Below are 19,287 nucleotides of genomic sequence, written 5' to 3'. Positions count from 1 at the left end.
GGTTTACAGGAAATCTATCTTGCCTCTCCTGCTCACAGCTGCGAAAAGTTGCATCCTGCTGTTCTGGAAGCAGACACAGCCGCTGTCAGTTGCCGTTTGGCTGAAAAAAAGTACCCAAAATCAATGCGACGGAAGACTTGGTGGCCACAGAGAAGGGCCTTAGTGAGAAATTTCTAAAAAAGTGGTTTTATTGGCACGAGTTTGTCTATTCTGAGGGGTATGTGGAACTGGTGACTTAAATCCCCAAGAGTAGGGGTCTATAATACTGGCTTCCCAGGCCTGGAAGGAGTGGCTGATGGGAGGCTCTGGTCCACCCCCCCACCCTTTTTTTTCACTCTTCTCCTCCTTTACCCACCTCTTCTCCTTACCACCCCCTCCCCTGCCTTTGCCGTTTCCTTTTTCTTACTCGTTTCTCTCTTGCTGAGAGGGCCCTAGGGTCTTTTATGATCTTTCGTCTTGAAAACCGGTGTATAAAATGTCATGCGGGACACAGAGACTTCCTAGATCCTGACGCTTAAAGTCTGCACCTCATTTAAATGTTCTCATCTTTATACACAGAAGCTTTGTGTGCTGTAGACTTATTGTTCATGGAATTGTTCCTTGTTATACACACCACAGTTGTGGTTTCTGATTTACGGTGTGCGCTCTTTAAATAAAGTATTGGGGAAAAAAAATCTGATGTAAAATTTTAGCAATCCAAATGTGGATGATGAGCAAATATCATCACTTATAAAGAAATGCCCAGCAAGGGCTAAACTTACCACCACAGGGGAATGCAGAACAATCCAGGAATAGTGAGGGACAGCAGAAGCATCCGCCAATCTCTAATGAAGAATGCTATAAGTGGCAGTAGCATGTATCCAATGGCATAGAATATGCACACTCCCAGCGTGGAGAATAGAATGCGCACCGACTTGCCTAGTATTTCTGCACCTAGTTAAATGATGTCCAGAAAATTATGTTAGCATAAGTTCTTCTGATAGTATCTTAAGATAAGTTATAATACAAACATCCCTTTATGAGAGGATTCCTGAAATAAAATTATAATTTAATTTGCTATCTATGTGGATGCCCATTGCAGTCTTTAAGTGGTGTTACAACATTGGTTTTCACATGGCAAATGTAGGCAGTGCAGGTACCATTTCCTATTAATTGTAACTACATGTTTAACAACAACAAAAAATTGTCAGTGCCCAACCCAAACCCATAGCTCCCAACTGTCCCTGATTTCTAGGGACTGTCCCTGATTTGGAGCAATGTCCCTCTGTCCCTCATTTTTGTCTGATCTATATAGTTGTATATAAAATGCACTTTTTATCTTTCAAAAAGTATTTCCCAGTGCTAAACCTTTCATCCAATTGTAAATTGCTGCATTTGTAAACTTTAAAAGCCAATATAAAGGAATAGTTTCTGGTAAAAAAAAAGCCCTTGCGGATTTAATTAACCTTTTTTTTGTCAATTCTCCTTTAAGGGGGTGTGGCAAGGGCGTGTCCTATGCCTACATACATTTGCTAGTAGGCGTCCCTCATTCCCATCTCAAAATGTTGGGAGGTATGCAAACCTATTCAAATACCCTAAACAAACAGAAGCAGTGTGGGCCTGCTCTTCACTTCCTGGTCCTTGGCAACACAAAGCAGTGTTTACAGCCTGTATGGAGCCAGGTGCCTCCACTATACTGCAAAGGAACAGATTTGGGCTATAGAAATGAATGGGAATGTCCTCTAATCACGTTCCTATAAATAATGTTCATGATTGTCCAAAGATTCGAGGTAGAGCTGCACCAATGTCGATATCGGTATTGGTGCTGATATTAAGCATCTGCACAAGTACTTGTACTCGTGCAAATGCTCGGATACCTTTGCGATGCGATTTGAGCCTATACAAAATAAATTAGCTCAAATCGCACTGCAAAGAATTTCATGTGATTTGAACAGGAATGAGGAGCGATTCCTGTCCAAATCACATGCGGTTTCCCGCACCGCTTCTGTGTGGCCTTGTCATAGAGACTTCAGCCTGGGTTCACACAAAAGTGGTGGGGAAACCGTATGTGATTCGCACAGGAATCACACCACATGCATGTTCAAATCGCATGCGATCCTTTGCAGTGTGATTTGAGACCATTCATTTTGTATGGGATCAAATCACATCACAAGGGTATCAGTACTCCTACTCGCCGGTTAAAAAAACGGTATAGGTGCAACCCTAATTTGAGGTTCCCCAAGATAAATCCTATTTAGAGCTGAACTTCAGGCAAATATTAGGCTATTTTCACACTGAGGCATTAAAGGGCTAAAAATAGCGCCTGTAAAGTGCCTGAAAAATGCCTCCCAAGCCACCCCAGTGTGAAAGCCTGAGTACTTTCACACTGGAGCGGTGCGCTTGCAGGATGGAAAAAAAAGTCCGGCAAGCAGCATCTTTGGGGCATTGCGGGAGCGATGAATACACTGCTCCTAAAATGCCCCTGCTATTGAAATCAATGGCCAGCGCTGCCAAAGCGCCTGCAAAACGCGTGGCAGCGGTCCTTTTAACCCTTTTTCGGGTGCTAGCAGGGGTTAAAAGTGGCCTGCTAGGGACCGTAAAGCGCTTTACTGCCAATGCCTCCCCCCCATGTGAAAGTGCCCTTAAAAAACAATAATGAATAGTTATATATACTGTATATTATAAAATCATACATTTATTTTTATGTGTGACTAATATAAATATGGGAATCTGATTTTATTTCAGGCTCTTGTAATCCACTTTACAGAAGCACTCTGATTGGCAAAAGTTCAACACTAGGAGCCGATCAGTTTTTCTGCATGTACATGTGCTAACAAAGAACATGATAAAAGCAGGAGAGAGCAGAGAGATGGCCTCAAGTTAAATCCTAAGCAGGACCATACCCGCATGGAGTTTCAGCATGTCCTCCCTGTTCTTTCCTCCAGGTACTCCCATTTTTTCCACAATTTAAAGACATGCTGGAAGGTTAATTGTATCCTGTCTAAACTGACCCTAGTATGTGCATGTATGCTTGCGAGACAGGAACCTTAGATTGTAAGCTTCTTGAAGGCATGTGCATTTACAGTTTGTAAAGTGCTGTGTAAATTATCAATGACGTGTAAATACCTGTAATAAATTAAAAAATAAGTAAGCACTGTACTTACACATACTGCATCCTTACCAAGTATGAAAGCTGCCACATAATTGGATATCTGTCCCATGCCAACAATGAGGAATAAGACTGTAAACATTTCCCAATTGATGGAGAAGACTTGTACTATGCTGAATCCAGTCTGAACAGCCATGGTAACAAACAAGACCTTTTTCCTTCCAAACCTTTATAAATAAATGATCAAACTTTAATGAGCAGCACATCTTATCGTCATTATGGTCCAGTGAACAAGTCTAAGTGGCATATGGGGAAATTAATGTGGCATGCAAATATTAATCTTGTTATCCACAGAACTGTAAAGTGTGGAGGAGTGAGACATAATGTACACACCACACCAATTTTATACCCCCACACTCTAAAAAGCTGAGTGGACAGTAGGTAATGTGGATAAAGCACTGAATTATTATAATTTTTTTTTTTTAATATAACATACAGTGGTGGAAAAAACATGAGTATCTGAAGAATGAACTGCCATTGTATACGTTCTACTATTTCACTAGAAGCATGGAATAGTGGAGAATGTAAGAGCCTAAGGGAAAAATGAAGAGTCCCTTGCTTAAGGAGGAGCTTCCTTCCCTTTTTAAAAAAATTAGTTTTAACAAAAGGCATTTACCACTTCCCAGTCCAGTGCTGTCTGCACCAGGGCCAGTTCTTTGCTGGGCTTCAGATCCCTGTGGCCACTATCTTAGATGTAGGGTTACTGTCAGAAAAAGGTACCCACTCCCAGGAACAAAAAAAAAAAAAAACTTTCAAAAATGATAGGAGGACAGGGGAGGGGGAGGAAGATGAGCGAAATGTTCACTTTTGAGTGAAATTCTGCTTTAAAGTGGCTCTAAAGGCAGAAGGATTTTTGCCTTAAAGCGGAGCTACACCCAAAAGGGGAAGCTCCACTTGTCTGCCTCCTCCTCCCCCTCCACTGCCACATTTGGCACCTTTTGGGGGGGTACCTGTTTTTTAAAAGGAAGTATGGCCCCCTCCTCCTCCCCCTGCAGCCGGACCATTCACAAAATGCAGCAAGCTTCGTGCATGCGCAGCAGGAAACCGTCTATGAAGCCACAAGGTTTCACTGCCGGTTTCCCTTAGTCAAGATGGTGGCGGGAGCACCCAATAGCCAATTGAAAAGTTGACTCAGGTGAGGACACCGCTGGGTTCCTGGACAGGTAAGCACCCCATTATTAGAAGTCAGCAGCTACAGTATTTGTAGCTGTTGACTTAAATTTTTCTGAAGAAGCCTGGAGCTACTTTTTAATATATTCTATGCATTAAGGTAAAAAACCTTCTGCATGCAGGTCCCCCATAGCCCCCACCCTAAATACTTACCTGAGTCCGATCCCGATCTAGCAAAGTGCTCTCTCTCTCCTCATTGGCTCAGACATAGCGGTGGGAGCGGCTGTCAATTAGAGCCAGTGAGGAGGGAGTGGGGTGCGGGGCCAAGCCGCACTCTGTTTTTTCTTATTGACACACAGAGCTGGCTTGGGAGCGAACACACACAAGTGCGCCTATAGCAAGCGGCTTGCTCCGGGGAACTTTGCGGGGGAGGGGCCAGGAGCGCTAGCAGGGGACCCTAGAAGGATTGGGGCTGCTCTGTGCAAAATCATTGCACAGAACAGGGAAGTACAAGATGTTCGTTATTTAAAAAAAAAAAAAAAAAAAAGTTTACCTTTAGAATTCCTTTAAAGTGTAACTATGGTCAGGCTATGGACATTCAAATATTTACATAATAAAAATTTACAGCAAAATCAATGAAGCCATTCAAAACAGTTCTCTCAGAAGATTAGCTTCCCCTTCCAGTGTTCCTGCTCTGTTTTTCCATTAGGAATTAGGATAAAATTCTACCAAGTAACTGCTGGGAGGGGGGAGGAGGGGGAACTGAGCTGCTGAGAAAACAACCTGAAAAATATTAAATGCTTCTGTTGTAAACTTTGAGGATGGATTACTATGCATATTCATAATTCTTGAGGCCTAGCTATGGATTCCCCACACCACCACTAAACAATACCCCCACCCTCTCTAGCAACCTCATAAAAAAAAAAAAATGCTAAAATACTTAAATGAATCTCAGGTCACATGGGGCCCTGGGTCCCAAGTCTGCTATCTTCTGGACTGCAGAGTAAGAGGGTCCTTCTTTGGGTGCCTATGTCACTGCCTGGTGACGTAGACCTTTCTAATTGGGTCCATCAGTGAAATCCTTACAAAGTCCTAATGTCATGACAAGGGGAGAGTTGGGGGGAGAGGTTTGGGTAGAAGACAAGATTGATCAGTGGTGGGCCCAGACCCCCAGAGGGTCCTTTGACTGAAGGCTAAGGTCAGTAAGAAAGGGTTTTAAAAAATAGGTGAAGTGGAGTTCCAGGCAGAAATTGAACTCCGTTTGAAACAAAAGCACACCCAATCCCCGTTTGTTTTTGGATATTTTTTTTTTTCTTTTTCATACCTTTTTGGCATTTTCTTTGGGACTTCTGCCCCATGTCGATGCGGCGAGGTTACGTTACATCCGCAATTTTATTGCGCCCTCCTCTTTCCCCCTTCTGGGACCTGTGTGCCCAGAAGAAGACGGGACTAATCAGAAAGCGCTGCGCTACTCGCGCATGCACAGCAGGAAGCAGGCTGTGAAGCTGCAAGGCTTCCCTTAGTAGGGATGCTGGCACCTGCACCCGGAGCCAATGAACTAGTTGGCTTCGGGTGCCGACATTGCGAGCTCCCTGGACAGGAAAGTGTCCTTATATTAAAAGTCAGCAGCTACAGTATTTGTAGCTGCTGACTTTTATTTTTTTTTTCACCCAGGCTGGAACTCCGCTTTAAATGAAATAGTTCATGGGTGGGAAGGTTAGAAGTGGCGCCAAATTTGCCCAAAGTTGGGCTTGAAATTTAAAATAAAAAGAAGACCAACATGAGGCTTAAACTAGGCGTCCGGATCCTTGCTACGTGGTTTCAGAGTCTTCTTGGTAAGAATGAGATACTGTATAATCTAATGCAAGTTTATCAAGAACCAGTTTAGAGAAGAGTATTGCAGTGAATATACCTGTCTGACATCTGTCCTGACACAAATGAACCAATGAGCACTCCCAAAAAGAAAAGTGAGGTAGTTAATGGTCCTTTCCAGTCATTGTCACAGATCAAGTCCCACTGCAAGAAAGCAAAGAGTAAAAATTAGCATATGCCCTTTCACATTAAAGGAAATGTGCTGTAAGAAATATGGAAGCTAACCCCTTCTTAAAATCTAACAGCGTCAATTCTTTCTGAGCCACTTCCCCATATCAAGCATACAGATTAAGATTTCTGACTCCAATCTGACTTTGCGTCCTGCATTATTATTTCAGGGCAACGACTAATTATTAAAGCAAAAGACAGCCAGGCAACCACAAATTTTAGAATGAAGTCAGCAGCTCCCATTTTTCTCTCATGACTCTGGTTCCTTTACTACTCTAAAATACATACAAAAATAAATACAACTTTAACACATTGATTTTGAGATGACTGATACATTTTTAAAGTGGGTCCTCTGGCATTTAAAAACAGCTTGGAATAATAACTGACTTTTAGGGTATACTGAAGGAGTAGACATAATCTGCTTGTTTATTAAAAGCTAAATTCCAGTCTTCCTGTATATGTAAGCTTATTGCATTTAGTGGAAGTCTCATTGTGGCAAAGTGACGTGGATGGCTGACTAAAAACAGAAAATGTCACCTGCAGCCATGACGTTTTAGGAAGGCTAATATTTGTGATTGAGCAGGTGAAGAGTCTCTGGCCACTGGGACAAAAAGAGCCGATGGATTGGGTAACAGTGAATGGTAGCACAAGTTTGAAACCATTAAATTACATTTATGACTGCCACAAAGCCATGTATTTCAGGTTACAGTGTATAAAAGCCCTAATGATGATTTTTTCTTATTTTTACCATTTTGGTCCGTTAACGTTAACTAAAGACAAAACTTTTTCTTTTAGTCTTGGATACAGTGGAGAGGGATTAGAACACCTGCCAGGTTCTTACTACTCTTTGTGCCCCCGTTAGGAAGATTCACCCTCTCTATTTGTTCTGTTTACCATTATCATTAAACGTAAAAGAAAAACCCACATTTTGAGTCGTCACCAAAACAGATATAGAGGGAAAATTTCCAGCGGGGACACTAGTTCTGGTGACGCAGATGACAACCAGGGGCTCCTTCATTTTGGAGCAATTTCTTCTCAGTTACTGGTTTGGCTTTGGGAAAGGATGTGGAGAGAGATCTTCCCAACTAAACACAGATTACAAAAAATAAATAAACTGAAAGTTTTGCCTTCAGTTCTACTTTAAATATACCATTGAAAATGTCATGGTATAGCTGTTTGGTAAGTGCAAAAGAAAACCTATTACATTTAGTGGGCTGATAACTTCCTGTACACAGTGCCATTGCTACTCTAATATCAATTAGCATTATTCCCAGTTCTCTCTGTGTACTACAGAACATCCTCCCACTCTTTTGTTATGGAAATGATAAGGAGGGTATTCTATAGTGCTGACACACTGCCTGTCCTCAGATTACAACACTGCACCTCCATAAATAAGGAGTATGAGGTGCAGGGATGCCCTCCTGGCACAGGGCGTTACTGGTAGGCTGACCAGGTAAATATGAAGGAAAAAAAGCCCCCCAAAAAAAGAACTAATCCAAAAACTACATTTAATTGTAAGATACAATATATTGGCGTTTTTTCTTGTTATTGGATACACTTTAAACTGCAGATATGATGCAGCATACAGATGCGGAATGTGATGTCTTAAATCATATGTACTGTACATGTTCATAGGAGTTCCTAATAGAACTCAGCATGAGAAGTCGTATATGCTCAAGGATGCATCGTAACATTGGTGTACACATATGCGATGGTGGTAAACCCCTTTGTCCTCCTTAACAGTTGGGAAAAATGGCACTCTCATTCATAACAGCTTCAGAAAATTGTGATGTAGTATATTCAGGTTCTCTGAAAATTTCCCTAGTTCAATAATGTATTCCGGGAGTGATAAGAGTGTAGACCTCATCTGGAGCTGCTCTGCTCCAATTCCAGGGTATACATCCTCATGGACCATTTATGTTATCCTATAAGTGGGCACATTGGACATGGGAGCAGAAAACATGAGGACCTCATGCCTGCCATTGATATCACTACTGGAAGGATCAAAAAGGTGGGATGCATATTCTTTTGCATTGGCAGGCGATTTCTTTATTATTTTGTCATAGGCTTACATCCTAACAAAACTGTCCATGTTCTTTACACATACAAGTGTTTGAACCTAAATCATCTGACAATCTCTTAATTTACATGGAAAGCTTTAGTCATGTGTCTAACATTCACACTTCTGTTTTTCGATCCCATTCGTTTGTGTATGTGGGTGGGTGTAAAACTTCAGAAAGAGAACTGCAAGCATTTAATATAACAAGACATTTTCACAAATCCAACTAAAGAAGAACTCTTCAATTACACTATAGCTTTTTATCAGTCTTTGGTTTGCTTTACATTAGTCAGACATCATAGGGCAAAGTGCTGTAAAAAAACAGCAAATTAATCAACTGGCACAAGCTGTGCTTTGTAAATACCGTATATCACGATTTCAGTGTACTTTAGCCTCAGGAAAGCCGATTAAATGGAAAAGTTGAATGTAGGTGAAAGTGCACAAAGCTTTTAATATATTTCTATCAACATAAGGACGCAAAAAGATGCTTACAGAAGCCATTGTCAGTCATATCTAGGTTAACAACACTTATGCTAATCAGGTCATTATAACGGCACAAATGATTGGCTACGAATTTATGCAAAAAAAAAAAAAAAAAAAAAAAAAAAGCAATATGTAATATGTAAAGTAAATGCAAAGCAGGGAAGAAAATCCATCACACCCCTTAGTAAAAGCAGCACACATAGTACACACAAACACTAGTTTGGCACACAGTTAACCCTTTGATCATCCCAGATGTTTACACCCCTTCCCAGCCAGTGTCACTAGTACAGTGACAGTACATATTTTTTCCACTGATCACTGTATTAAGCAGGCCATACATGGTCGAATTTCGAACTAAATTTTCTTTTCAAAACCAGAAAGTTTTTTTTTTTTTTTTGTGATTCGATGATGCCACCATTGATTTTCGAAATTCGTCCGACCAAGCCTTCAATTTCACCTCATGTTGCTACAGAAAAGAATTTTCGTGGCTGGGAATCTTCTTTCCTCTCCGTAAATTTTCTTTTCTTATTACATTTCTCGCACGATTCTCCCATCATTGATTAGAAAATTGTTCGTTTTTCTAAAAATTTCCAACATGTCAGATTCCTCAAATTTGATTGCCGCATGAAAATCGGCCATTGCTGCAGCCCACTAATGGTGCGAAATTCTTTCAAAATTCGAACAGTGTATGGCCGGCATTAGTGTCACTGGTTCCCACAAAGTGTCCAGTGTCAGATTGTTCGCTGCAATATCGCTGTTCCGCTATAAGGCCCCTTTCACACTGGGGCGTCGGCGGTAAAACAGCGCTATTTTTAGAGCTGTTTTACCGTCGTTTTTGCGGCTGTATTTGGCCGCTAGCGGTGCGGTTTTAACCCCCGCTGGCGGCCGAAAAAGGGTTAAAACCGCTCGCATAGCGCGGCTATAGCCGCGGTATAGCCGCGCTGCCCCATTGATTTCACCGCTCCAAAGATGCGGCTGGCAGGAGTTTTTTTCTTCTCCTGCCAGCGCACCGCTTCAGTGTGAAAGCCCTCGGGCTTTCACACTGAACAAACAGCAGCGGCTGTTTTGGGTCGGTTTGCAGGCGGTATTTTTAGCGCAATAACACCTGCAAACCGCCCCAGTGTGAAAGGGGTCTAAGTCACTAGTCTCCGGCATTACTAGTGTAAAACAATAAAATAAATAAGAAATTCCAGTATTTATCCCATAGTTTGTAGACTCTATAACTTTTGTGCAAACCAATCAACATGCCCTTATTGGAATTTTTTTTCAAAATATGTAGCAGAATACACATATTGGTCTAAATTTATAAAGAAATTAGATTTTTTTTAAAAGTTAAGTTCTGTAGCAGAAAGTAAAAAATATATATATTTCTTTTGGTAAACTGACAGTCTTTTTTTGTTTATTGGGCAAAAAAATAAAAAAACCCAGTGGTGATCAAATACCACCAAAGGAAAAATGATGTAAATGTAATTTGGGTACAGCGTTGCATGACTGCGCAATTATCAGTTAAAATAACGCAATGCCGTATCGCAAAAATGGGGATAAATCTTCCGGATTGCGGGCAAGTGTTTAAAAGGTTTCAATATAAAAAAGAATGAATGCAGCTGAAAATGTTTTTTAAGGCCTCGTGTACACAGGCATTAGAAAAAAAATAGCCATAAAGCCACTACCAACGCCAGTATAAAGGGGCTGTAAAAACGTGCTTTTAATAGCTTTTTCCATTGGCGTTAATGCGTGTTTAGCCGCGCTAGCTTTTAGCAGTGTTTCTCTGGCCCCATTCAAAATCAATGGTTTCCTATGAAAGCTGTCTACTGACCTGACTTTCAGCCCATTGATTTGAATAGAAGTTGCATCCAAGTTGGATCATGATGATCCGACTTGTGGTGCGACTTGTGCTCTGAGGCTCTTAAAGGGAGACCCCATGCCAAAATGAAAAAAAAAACCCAGCCTTGGGTCCCCCCTCAATATCTATACCAGGCTCTTTGAGTCTGATATGGATCTTGAAAGGGAAACCTATGGCCCCCTCCTGGACCATACCAGGCCACACGCCCTCAACATGGGGGGTGTGGGTGCTTTGGGGCACCTTGTCAAGGGCATCTGCCCGACAACCTTGGGCTGTGGTTTTTGAGGTCTGTGGGCGGGGGGGGGGGGGACTCAGACTCTGGAAGCCCCCTTTAACAAGATCCTTCAGATCCCGCCCCCTCCCATGTGAAGGAGTATTGGGTACGTTGTACCCCTACCCATTCACCCCCCCAAAAAAAGGCAATCACGTGGCATAACAAGGGGCGGGGCTCATGGTAACGTCACCGGATGGCTACGCCCCATTGCTATATAAGAATCCAAGATGAAGCACTAGCGAAACACGTTGACGTCATCAACGCAGGCCCGTCACGGATGCTGGAGCTTTGGTGAGAGGTGAGAGGCGAACGAGAGGAGAGAATTACGAGCAGAGGTATGGATGAGTCGGAATAGCCTGATTGACTTGATCCACCAGTCTCCCAAATGGATCAAAGACTCCCACTCAGTCTCGTATGTCTGCACCTTTACGGAGACTTATGCTTAACCGGGATACCCTTACAGCTGATCTGCGCTACGGCACCTGACCGGGAAGAAGGTGAAGACAACGGAGTCTTGTATCTCCCGCCACCCCTGTAGCCAATGATGCCATATATCGAGCTGTCTTACCTTTGAACAGAGGAACCCGTACACACATCACGCCTCCCTCTTCACATATGAAGTGCACACAGCGATGCTGCAACACATCCGATCATTCCTCATTGACTGAAAACATCAAACGGTAAAATCTACCATATTCATTATAAGATGTTCCTTATAAGACTCGAACACTTACTGACAGCATAATTCTCCTATATGAACTACTTTGATCGATCCTATAAGTGCTATTCTATCAGGATATGAATCTTCAGTCACAATAACTACTTTAATTGGAATGACCGTAACTGAATGGATATTTAATACATTAACTCTACTAGCCAGCTAATCAAAATTAGTATCATCTTAGCTACAGCAATTGTATCCATATATATTTGCAGCCCGCACTTCCCCTCCCCCCCTCCCCTCCCCCCTCTATCCACCTCCATTTACCTTCACTGGATTTTTCCGGCTGTCATTTAGGTTCTTTTTGACAAACGGGGATTGATAATACCCCAGCATCTACCTATTTTCAATACTGCCTGACAGCCTGCAATATCCAAAGCGTCCGGACGTTGTCGTACGTTGTCTGTTTTTGTTTTTGTTATGTAATGTCTTTTGTCCCGTCCAGTTTGTCTAATTGATCATGTATCTAGTTATTAGGTTCAACTGGACCTAATTAACAACAATTTTTTAATATAGTTTTTTAATCATTAGGTTGCCTTACCACTCTTGATGTTTGTACCATAATTTAATAAATAAAATTTACATTTTTTGATTAAACTGTCAGCATTTTGATATGATGAAAAATTGTTGCTAAAGTAACCCCTTACCCGGCTTTCTATAACCGGGTGCTCCTCTTTTTCTTTATATATAAGAATCAGCAGAGAACAGAGCCAATACAAAGATGGGAGATAGCGTTGGAGGAGGACCGGGTCGGCGGGGGAGAAGACAGCAACAGCGGAGAGGAACGGAGGACGAACACCAGAGGAAGACGGGAGGAAGATTTTTAATAAAGGACTTGGTAAAACAGTCTCTGTTTTTTATTTACACTACCCTATACTCATTCACATGGGGGGGGGGGGGGATATTGAGGCCCCTTTGTTAAAGAGGGCTTCCAGATTCTGATAAGCCCCCCGCAGACCCCTGACAACCACAGCTCAGGGTTATCAGGAAGAGGCCCTTGCCCCTATGGTGCTTTAGGGTGGGGGGCGCAGAACCCCCCCCCCTGCCCCAAAGCACCCACACCCCAAATGTTGAGGTCGTGTGGCCGGTTATGGTCCGGGGGTGGGCGCTCGCTGGTCCCCCTCCTTTCCTGACCTGCCGAGCTGCATGCTCAGATAAGGGTCTGGTATGGATTTTTTTTTTGTTGGAGGGGCACACGTTTTGTTTTTGTTTTTTCCATTTTGGTGTGTGGGGTTCCCTTTCAAGATCCATACCAGACTCAAGGGGCCTGGTATGGATCTTTGGGGGGGACCCCATGCAGTTTTATTTTGGTGTGGGGTCCCCCTTCAAGATCCTCAGAGCACAAGTCGCACCACAAGTCGGATCATTATGATCCGACTTGGATGTGACTTAAATTCAAATCAATGGGCTGAAAGCACCGCTTAACGATGTATCTTAACGTTTAGAAGCATTTGACATTTGAAATGTCGATAAACTACAGTCCTGAAAGCAATTTATCTGCTTTTAAAAAAAAAAAAAATCAGTAAACTTTACTGCCTCTAAGCTACTATAAACGACTGAATGTATGTACACATATTATAACATTGGGGAGAGTTCAGGGGCTGCTGTAAAAAAAAAAAAACGCAAATGCTCCTAAACGTGAGTTTAGCAGCTGCAGTGTACATGAGGCCTAACAGTGCAAGACAGGCACTAACTATGTAAGTGTTTTAGTTATGCACTATCCACCTACTTCCAAGCTACACTACAAACACAAACAATGACTAAGCGGCAGAAAGGAGGTCATACTAGTAGATTACACAATAGGAACACTGGTTAGTTTACATAATAGTACAATGAAACGTTAAAGCAATTCCAACTATATTACTAGATGGTCTGCAAAAGACTGCAACAACCTTAATTTCCACCATCTTTGTTTTTAGTTATTTATGTTTGCTTGTTGCTCAAAGATATGTCATATTAAAATTTTTTTTTTTTTTTTTTGCTAATATAATTAGCCTTCCATTATACAAATTTCCCTTGTATGTTCGAATATCACTTTTCTAATTTGTTTCCCGACTGTCACATATACATGTTCAGTTCAGATCTATAATAAAGCTGGGTGACCACAGTAACATAGGCATGTGCATTTCTAAACACAGAGTATTGCAGATTGTTCTTAAGAGAGAAAAGTTTGGCCAAAGTTTTTTTGGGCTGTACTGGGTCAAAGGAGTACATTTACTTTTGTCTCCCTGTGACCTAGAGTCAGGTGATGGTAGGCGACCGCCCGCTATCAGCTGACAGGGCAGAGAAACACCCGACTTAGGAAGAATCACAACATAATTGTCAAGGATCACCGCTCTGTGTGACTGAAAGCTGGCTAAGCCTTTCAGGGAATGGAATTTTTTGTATAGGGTACTGTGCAAAAAGCCAAGCAAAAATATAAGTGTCCTTAAGGGAAAAAAAATAAAGGTGTTCTATGGTCACAGCATACAATTTAATTTTATAACATCAGCACTGTAATACCAATACAAAAAATAAATATATATATTTTTTTTACATTCCAAAATAAGCTTACTTTTAAAAAACGCCTTTCATGTTGTGAGTTCTACATGTCTGCTGGCCATCATTTTCCACAACTTGCTGGATTCCCTGCATGCTTTGCAGCTAGTGTTACTAAACCCAGTAATATGAAAATGGTTCCTCTGCTGCCCCCCCCCCCCCCCCACACACACACACACACACACAGTGCCCACAGCTTAGAAATCTTCTTTTTACAATAAAATACTGCCCCACTATATACCTTTTATGCTGATCTGTATACTACAGTCACATGATAATCTGCACAGTTTGTCCAGTGCTGAGTTTTCAGGTAGGAGGAGATTTCCACTACAGCCTGTATAAACACCCACATATGTGATGTCAATATCATGTGACCTGAACAGTCCAACTGAAACAGGAAATGTTCTCTCCAGCAATGGAGACTAAACTGAGCATGTGCAGGACAGCTACCCTCACTGTATTATATGACCTTGCCAAGAAAGACAGTGCAGGAAGGAAGGATCCATCCATATAGCGTCAAAGAGACTTTTACACAATGCACAGGATTAACCCCTTAAGTTCTACAGTGAGTATAACAAGCATGCTATTCTGCATATACAGACAGATTTTACTGTTGTGGGTTTAGTAACACTTTCAGTTTCTTAGGACTATATATCCCATGGTACCTTGCTGCATGCAAACAAAGGTTCCTGTACTCACTCAGCCTCCTGGAACTCCTCCTCTGAGCACCTTTGTAGTTCAGAAGACAGGCTCTGTGAAGTCTGTGACATAGCAGTGCCTACCCACAGGGTATAGTGAATACGTGTTACAGAAGTAAGGTAGTAAAAAAACTTTTCAATTAAAAGACATGGGCAAGGGACAACCATACTAAAAAAGGTGAGATCACAGTAGAGATCAGATTTAGCGCTGTACTTCTGCAAATGGAGGTAAGCTGGCCAAAAGGTAGCTAGTTTTTTTCATTCAGCCAGTTACTGAAAACTAGCAGAATCCCTCCCACCCCTCTACCCTGCCGTGACATTGTATTCTGACAGTCAGAATACAGTGATCAGCGACAATTGATCAGTAACAGCTGTCAGAAAACCCAAACAAGCAGCTGGAGGTGGTAAGTTGTCAAAAGGGCAACACATTCAGCAAATTTTGTCTTGTTTATCTGGAAGCCACCAACATATGAACAGTGTATGGCCAGCTTTATCAATCAAGCAACACTATCAAGCGGACATTTGTTCAGTCTTAACTTCATTCAGTCCCGGTTCATACCAGCGCAATGTCAGACATTGTATGTGTTTAGCATCGCGCTGCTGTGCAGATCACATGCGATGTCTGTGCAATGCAAATTTAGCCATACAGATGGCTAAATTTGCATCGCATCTGGACCAGAATCGTGCAGGACCCTTTTGGTTCGCACCAGAATCAGATTGCACGGGTGTTTCGACTCCTGTTTGAATTTACAGTTCACACTGCGATATGTGAACCGATCTGGGGTGTCAGCTTTCTATTGACACCCGCAGCGGTTCCCATAGGGCAGTGTGAACTGCCTGCGAGTTCTATGCGATGCGGGTACGGGCACTAGCATTGCACTGGTTCCCGCATCGCATATGTGTGAACTGGCACTTTTAGTAGGATAATGACCCTGACAAGAGGAGTAGATATACAGATATACAGAACCCTGATCGCATCATCATCAAACTAGTCTAAAATTATGTGCAAAGACAGAAGGAAGCGAGTCAGCAAAAGTCTGTGGTTAAACAGTGCTTCTTGGAACAACCTAACCATGCATGTAACTTCAGAAATCTCATGAAAGCGTGAGAATTGCTGAGGATTTTAGGGCAAAGGTAAACACCACATATGGATTTCATTTATATATATTTTTTAACATTTACTGCGATTTGTTGAAAGTTTACAGATTTTACTAATCATAGCATTATTTTTTTTAAAGCATTTCCACTTGAAAACATTTTTCCTCATGGCTTATGTATACTACAGGTAGTCCCCGAGTTACAAACGTCCGACTTACATGCGACTCATACTATCAAGTGAAAAATGTGTCTCCACTGAACCTTTATCACCAATTCTTGTTTCCACAACAACCCAAATTTTTCAAAATGCAATAGTCACAGGACATAAAGTGAGGTGAAATCTTCTAAACAGGGGCACAGACAGCAAAACAAATGTTACAGGGGTGTTAACCCTTGTCTATGCTATCCAAAAAACTTTTTTTGGCTGGAGTTACACTTAAAAAAAATGTGCCTGTTCCAACTTGCATACAATTTCAACTTAAGTGCAAACCTACAGAACCCATCTTGTTTGTAAACCGGGGACTGCCTGTATGTCATTTTTTATAGAAAAAATCTTTTTTTTTCAGAGAAACATTTAACACAGGGTGCATTCATAACACTTTCTGCATAGAATGCTATAATGTCCAAAAAGAAAGTCTAGAACTGTTTGTTCAATTGTTCACTTCCTAAAAATCAATACAGGTCCTTGTATACTAAGAGAGAAGCATGTCTTTCCTTTGGCTTATTGAGTCTATTCACAACAGGTTATCTGGAATATTCCTAGCATAGCATTAAAGAGAAATTCCACCCATATAAAAGTCAGCAGTTACAAAAAGTGTAGCTGCTGACTTTTAATAATCAGACACTCACCTGCCCCACGGTCCATCGGTGCCGACGCACGGAGCCTCGCTCCTCTCCCCCTCCTTTCCGGGGCGCTGGCATTGTGACTGTGGGCGCCCGGCTGTGGCTTTACAGCCAGGCACGCACTGCGATTGACCGGCCAATCTTCTGGGACCTGTGACCTGTCCCAGAAGATTGCACGGAGGGGGGGTGAACTTCCTTCCGGCGCCACGGAGCCCCGGGAGGAAGTGGGAGCTGGGTGCATCTAAAAAGAGGGTATCTGCTCAGCCTCCCAAAAAAATTACATGCCAAATGGGGCATGTCAGGGGGTCACCTTCACTTAAAGTGGAAGTTCCATTTTTGGGTGGAACTCCGCATTAAGTTTGTATAGAAGGGCTTAATTTTCTGTCCCAGAGATGCAACAGGAAAATAAGGGAATTCTGGGAACTTTCCCTCTTATAGACAGCAGTTCTCCTTGGAAAACTTCCCTTACCTCTTGTTCTTGGGACAAATCTAGAATTCTATATTTCTCCTTCACTTTCAGTAATGATGGTTACATGTACAAAGAGCAGGGTGAATCTCCCCAATGTACAGCAATAACAATTTGAGATCCAATACTTCCCAACGCCTGAAACTAAAAAAAATTGCCTAGAGATACATTTTAAGTGCATGACATGCTGGCTGCGAGTAGGAAAAAAAAAAAAACATTTCCTCTCAGGTTTACCCAATACATTGTTAATTTTTTCTTTGTCCTGAACATAAACCCTTACATATACCCAGTGAAGTGAGGAGAAGTGTGAGAGCTGATTAGAGGGAAGTAGAGGTCCACCGATATTTGGCGTTTTTTAATTGGCATCTGCTGATTGTGCTGATAAAAAAGGCCTTCAGCGCGACTTTCAAATGACTTCTTTAATAGAAGTCAATGCAAGTTGCCTAAAGTCTTCCATGGAGGGACTTGTTTCTCCTCTCTGGGCAGCCTGCCAAGTCTGAGAAAAGAACCAAAAAGAGATACAATGTTTATACTTATCAATGAACTGAACTCCATGTGTAGGAGTTCTCAGTTTAACCATTTAAAGACTCAATCTTTTCTGACACTTGTTGCTTACAAGTAACAACCCTGTATTTTCTGCTAGAAAATCACTTAGAACCCCTAAAAATTATATTATAATATATATATATATATATATATATATATATATATATATATATATATATATATATATATATATATATATATATATATATATATATATATATATATATATTTTTAGCAGAGACCCTAGAGAATAAAATAGCGGTTTTATGTCACACGCTATTTGCGCAGCGGTCTTTCAAACGCAATTTTTTTGGAAAAAAATACACTAATGAATTAAAAAAAAAACTAAAACAGTAAAGTTAGCCCATTTTTTTTCATCCAAAAGTTTTGATTACCTGTGTAGTACTGACCCACGAAGAAGCTGCTGATGTTTGATTTGGCCTGTACTCTGCTATAACACCCCCTTAATTTGACTCAGTCCCCTTGACACAGCTGTGGTGTAATGTCAATGTGCAGCAGGGACTTAAAGACAATTCCACAATATGTAATATAATATACCTTTTGTCTTTACCTTTAACCTCCAGCTCTCCACCTAGTCAGCAATTCAAAGGAAACACTTCACACAATAGTACTTAAAGCGGGGTTCCGATTAAAAAAAAAAAAAAATTTAAAAAGTCAGCAGCTACTGACTTTTAATCGGACACTTACCTGTCCCAGGGTCCAGCGATGCGGGGGATCGAAGCCCCCTCCGCTCGGCGGCGCCGGCATTTTAACTGTGGGCGCCTGGCTGTGGCTTCACAGCCGGGCACCCACTGCGTATGCGCAAACCGCGCCGTCACTGGCCCTGCAATCTTCTGGGACCGGTCACGTGTCCCAGATGATTGACAAGAGGGAGGGTGGAGAGGCGATCTCCCTTCCTGCGCCGAGGGAAGTGACAACAGGAGCCCAGGCACCGAAGCAGGCAGACTACGAGGGACCCCCTAGCAACAGGCATTTAGAGGTGAGTAAAAAAAATTTTTTCTCTAATTTTTTTTTTTTTTGGGGGGTGGAACTCCACTTTAAACAAAAGTAAGATTTTACTATATCTGCTTCAAGATAGTGATTACAGCAGTTGTACTGTCAGACCAAGGTATTGTGACAGCCAACAGATTTAGTTCACAACAGTACTATACAAATAAAAGTTGTTTAAATTAACCTCTTAGAAATGCGTTTGAAAAATGGGACCAATGGCAGAGTGAAACTGACTTCACTATGGGCACTATCTCACTCTCAGCACGCTCTGTTTATGTAAAAGAGACAATTGCTATTTTAACCACTTAACAACCGGCCCATAGCCAAATGAAGGCTATAGGGCGGTTGCTTAACTCTAGGAGGGCGTACAGTGACGTCCTCCCAGAATTCGGCACGCACCCGAGAGCAT

The 19,287-nt window shown here is 41.8% G+C and overlaps 1 protein-coding gene across 2 annotated transcripts in view; it reads right to left on the bottom strand.

Moving 5' to 3' along the window:
- The window catches only part of LOC141132374 (organic cation/carnitine transporter 2-like), a 104,998-nt gene that overhangs the window by 49,794 nt on the left and 35,917 nt on the right, over positions 1-19,287 (bottom strand). Inside the window, exons 2-4 of one of the 2 annotated variants that reach the window (XM_073620681.1) lie at positions 6,171-6,274; positions 3,161-3,315; positions 762-933 (exon numbers count right to left, since the gene is read on the bottom strand). In XM_073620681.1, coding sequence (XP_073476782.1) covers positions 762-933; positions 3,161-3,315; positions 6,171-6,274 — 431 coding nt within the window. The remainder of the gene's footprint in view (positions 1-761; positions 934-3,160; positions 3,316-6,170; positions 6,275-19,287) is intronic. The other variant, XM_073620682.1, reaches the window with a different exon arrangement.

The sequence above is a fragment of the Aquarana catesbeiana genome, linkage group LG03 (assembly GCF_042186555.1).
Source record: "Aquarana catesbeiana isolate 2022-GZ linkage group LG03, ASM4218655v1, whole genome shotgun sequence".
NCBI lineage: Eukaryota > Metazoa > Chordata > Amphibia > Anura > Ranidae > Aquarana > Aquarana catesbeiana.
The sequence above is the reverse complement of the archived record's forward strand: the minus strand, read 5'-3'. Positions and strand labels throughout refer to the sequence as shown.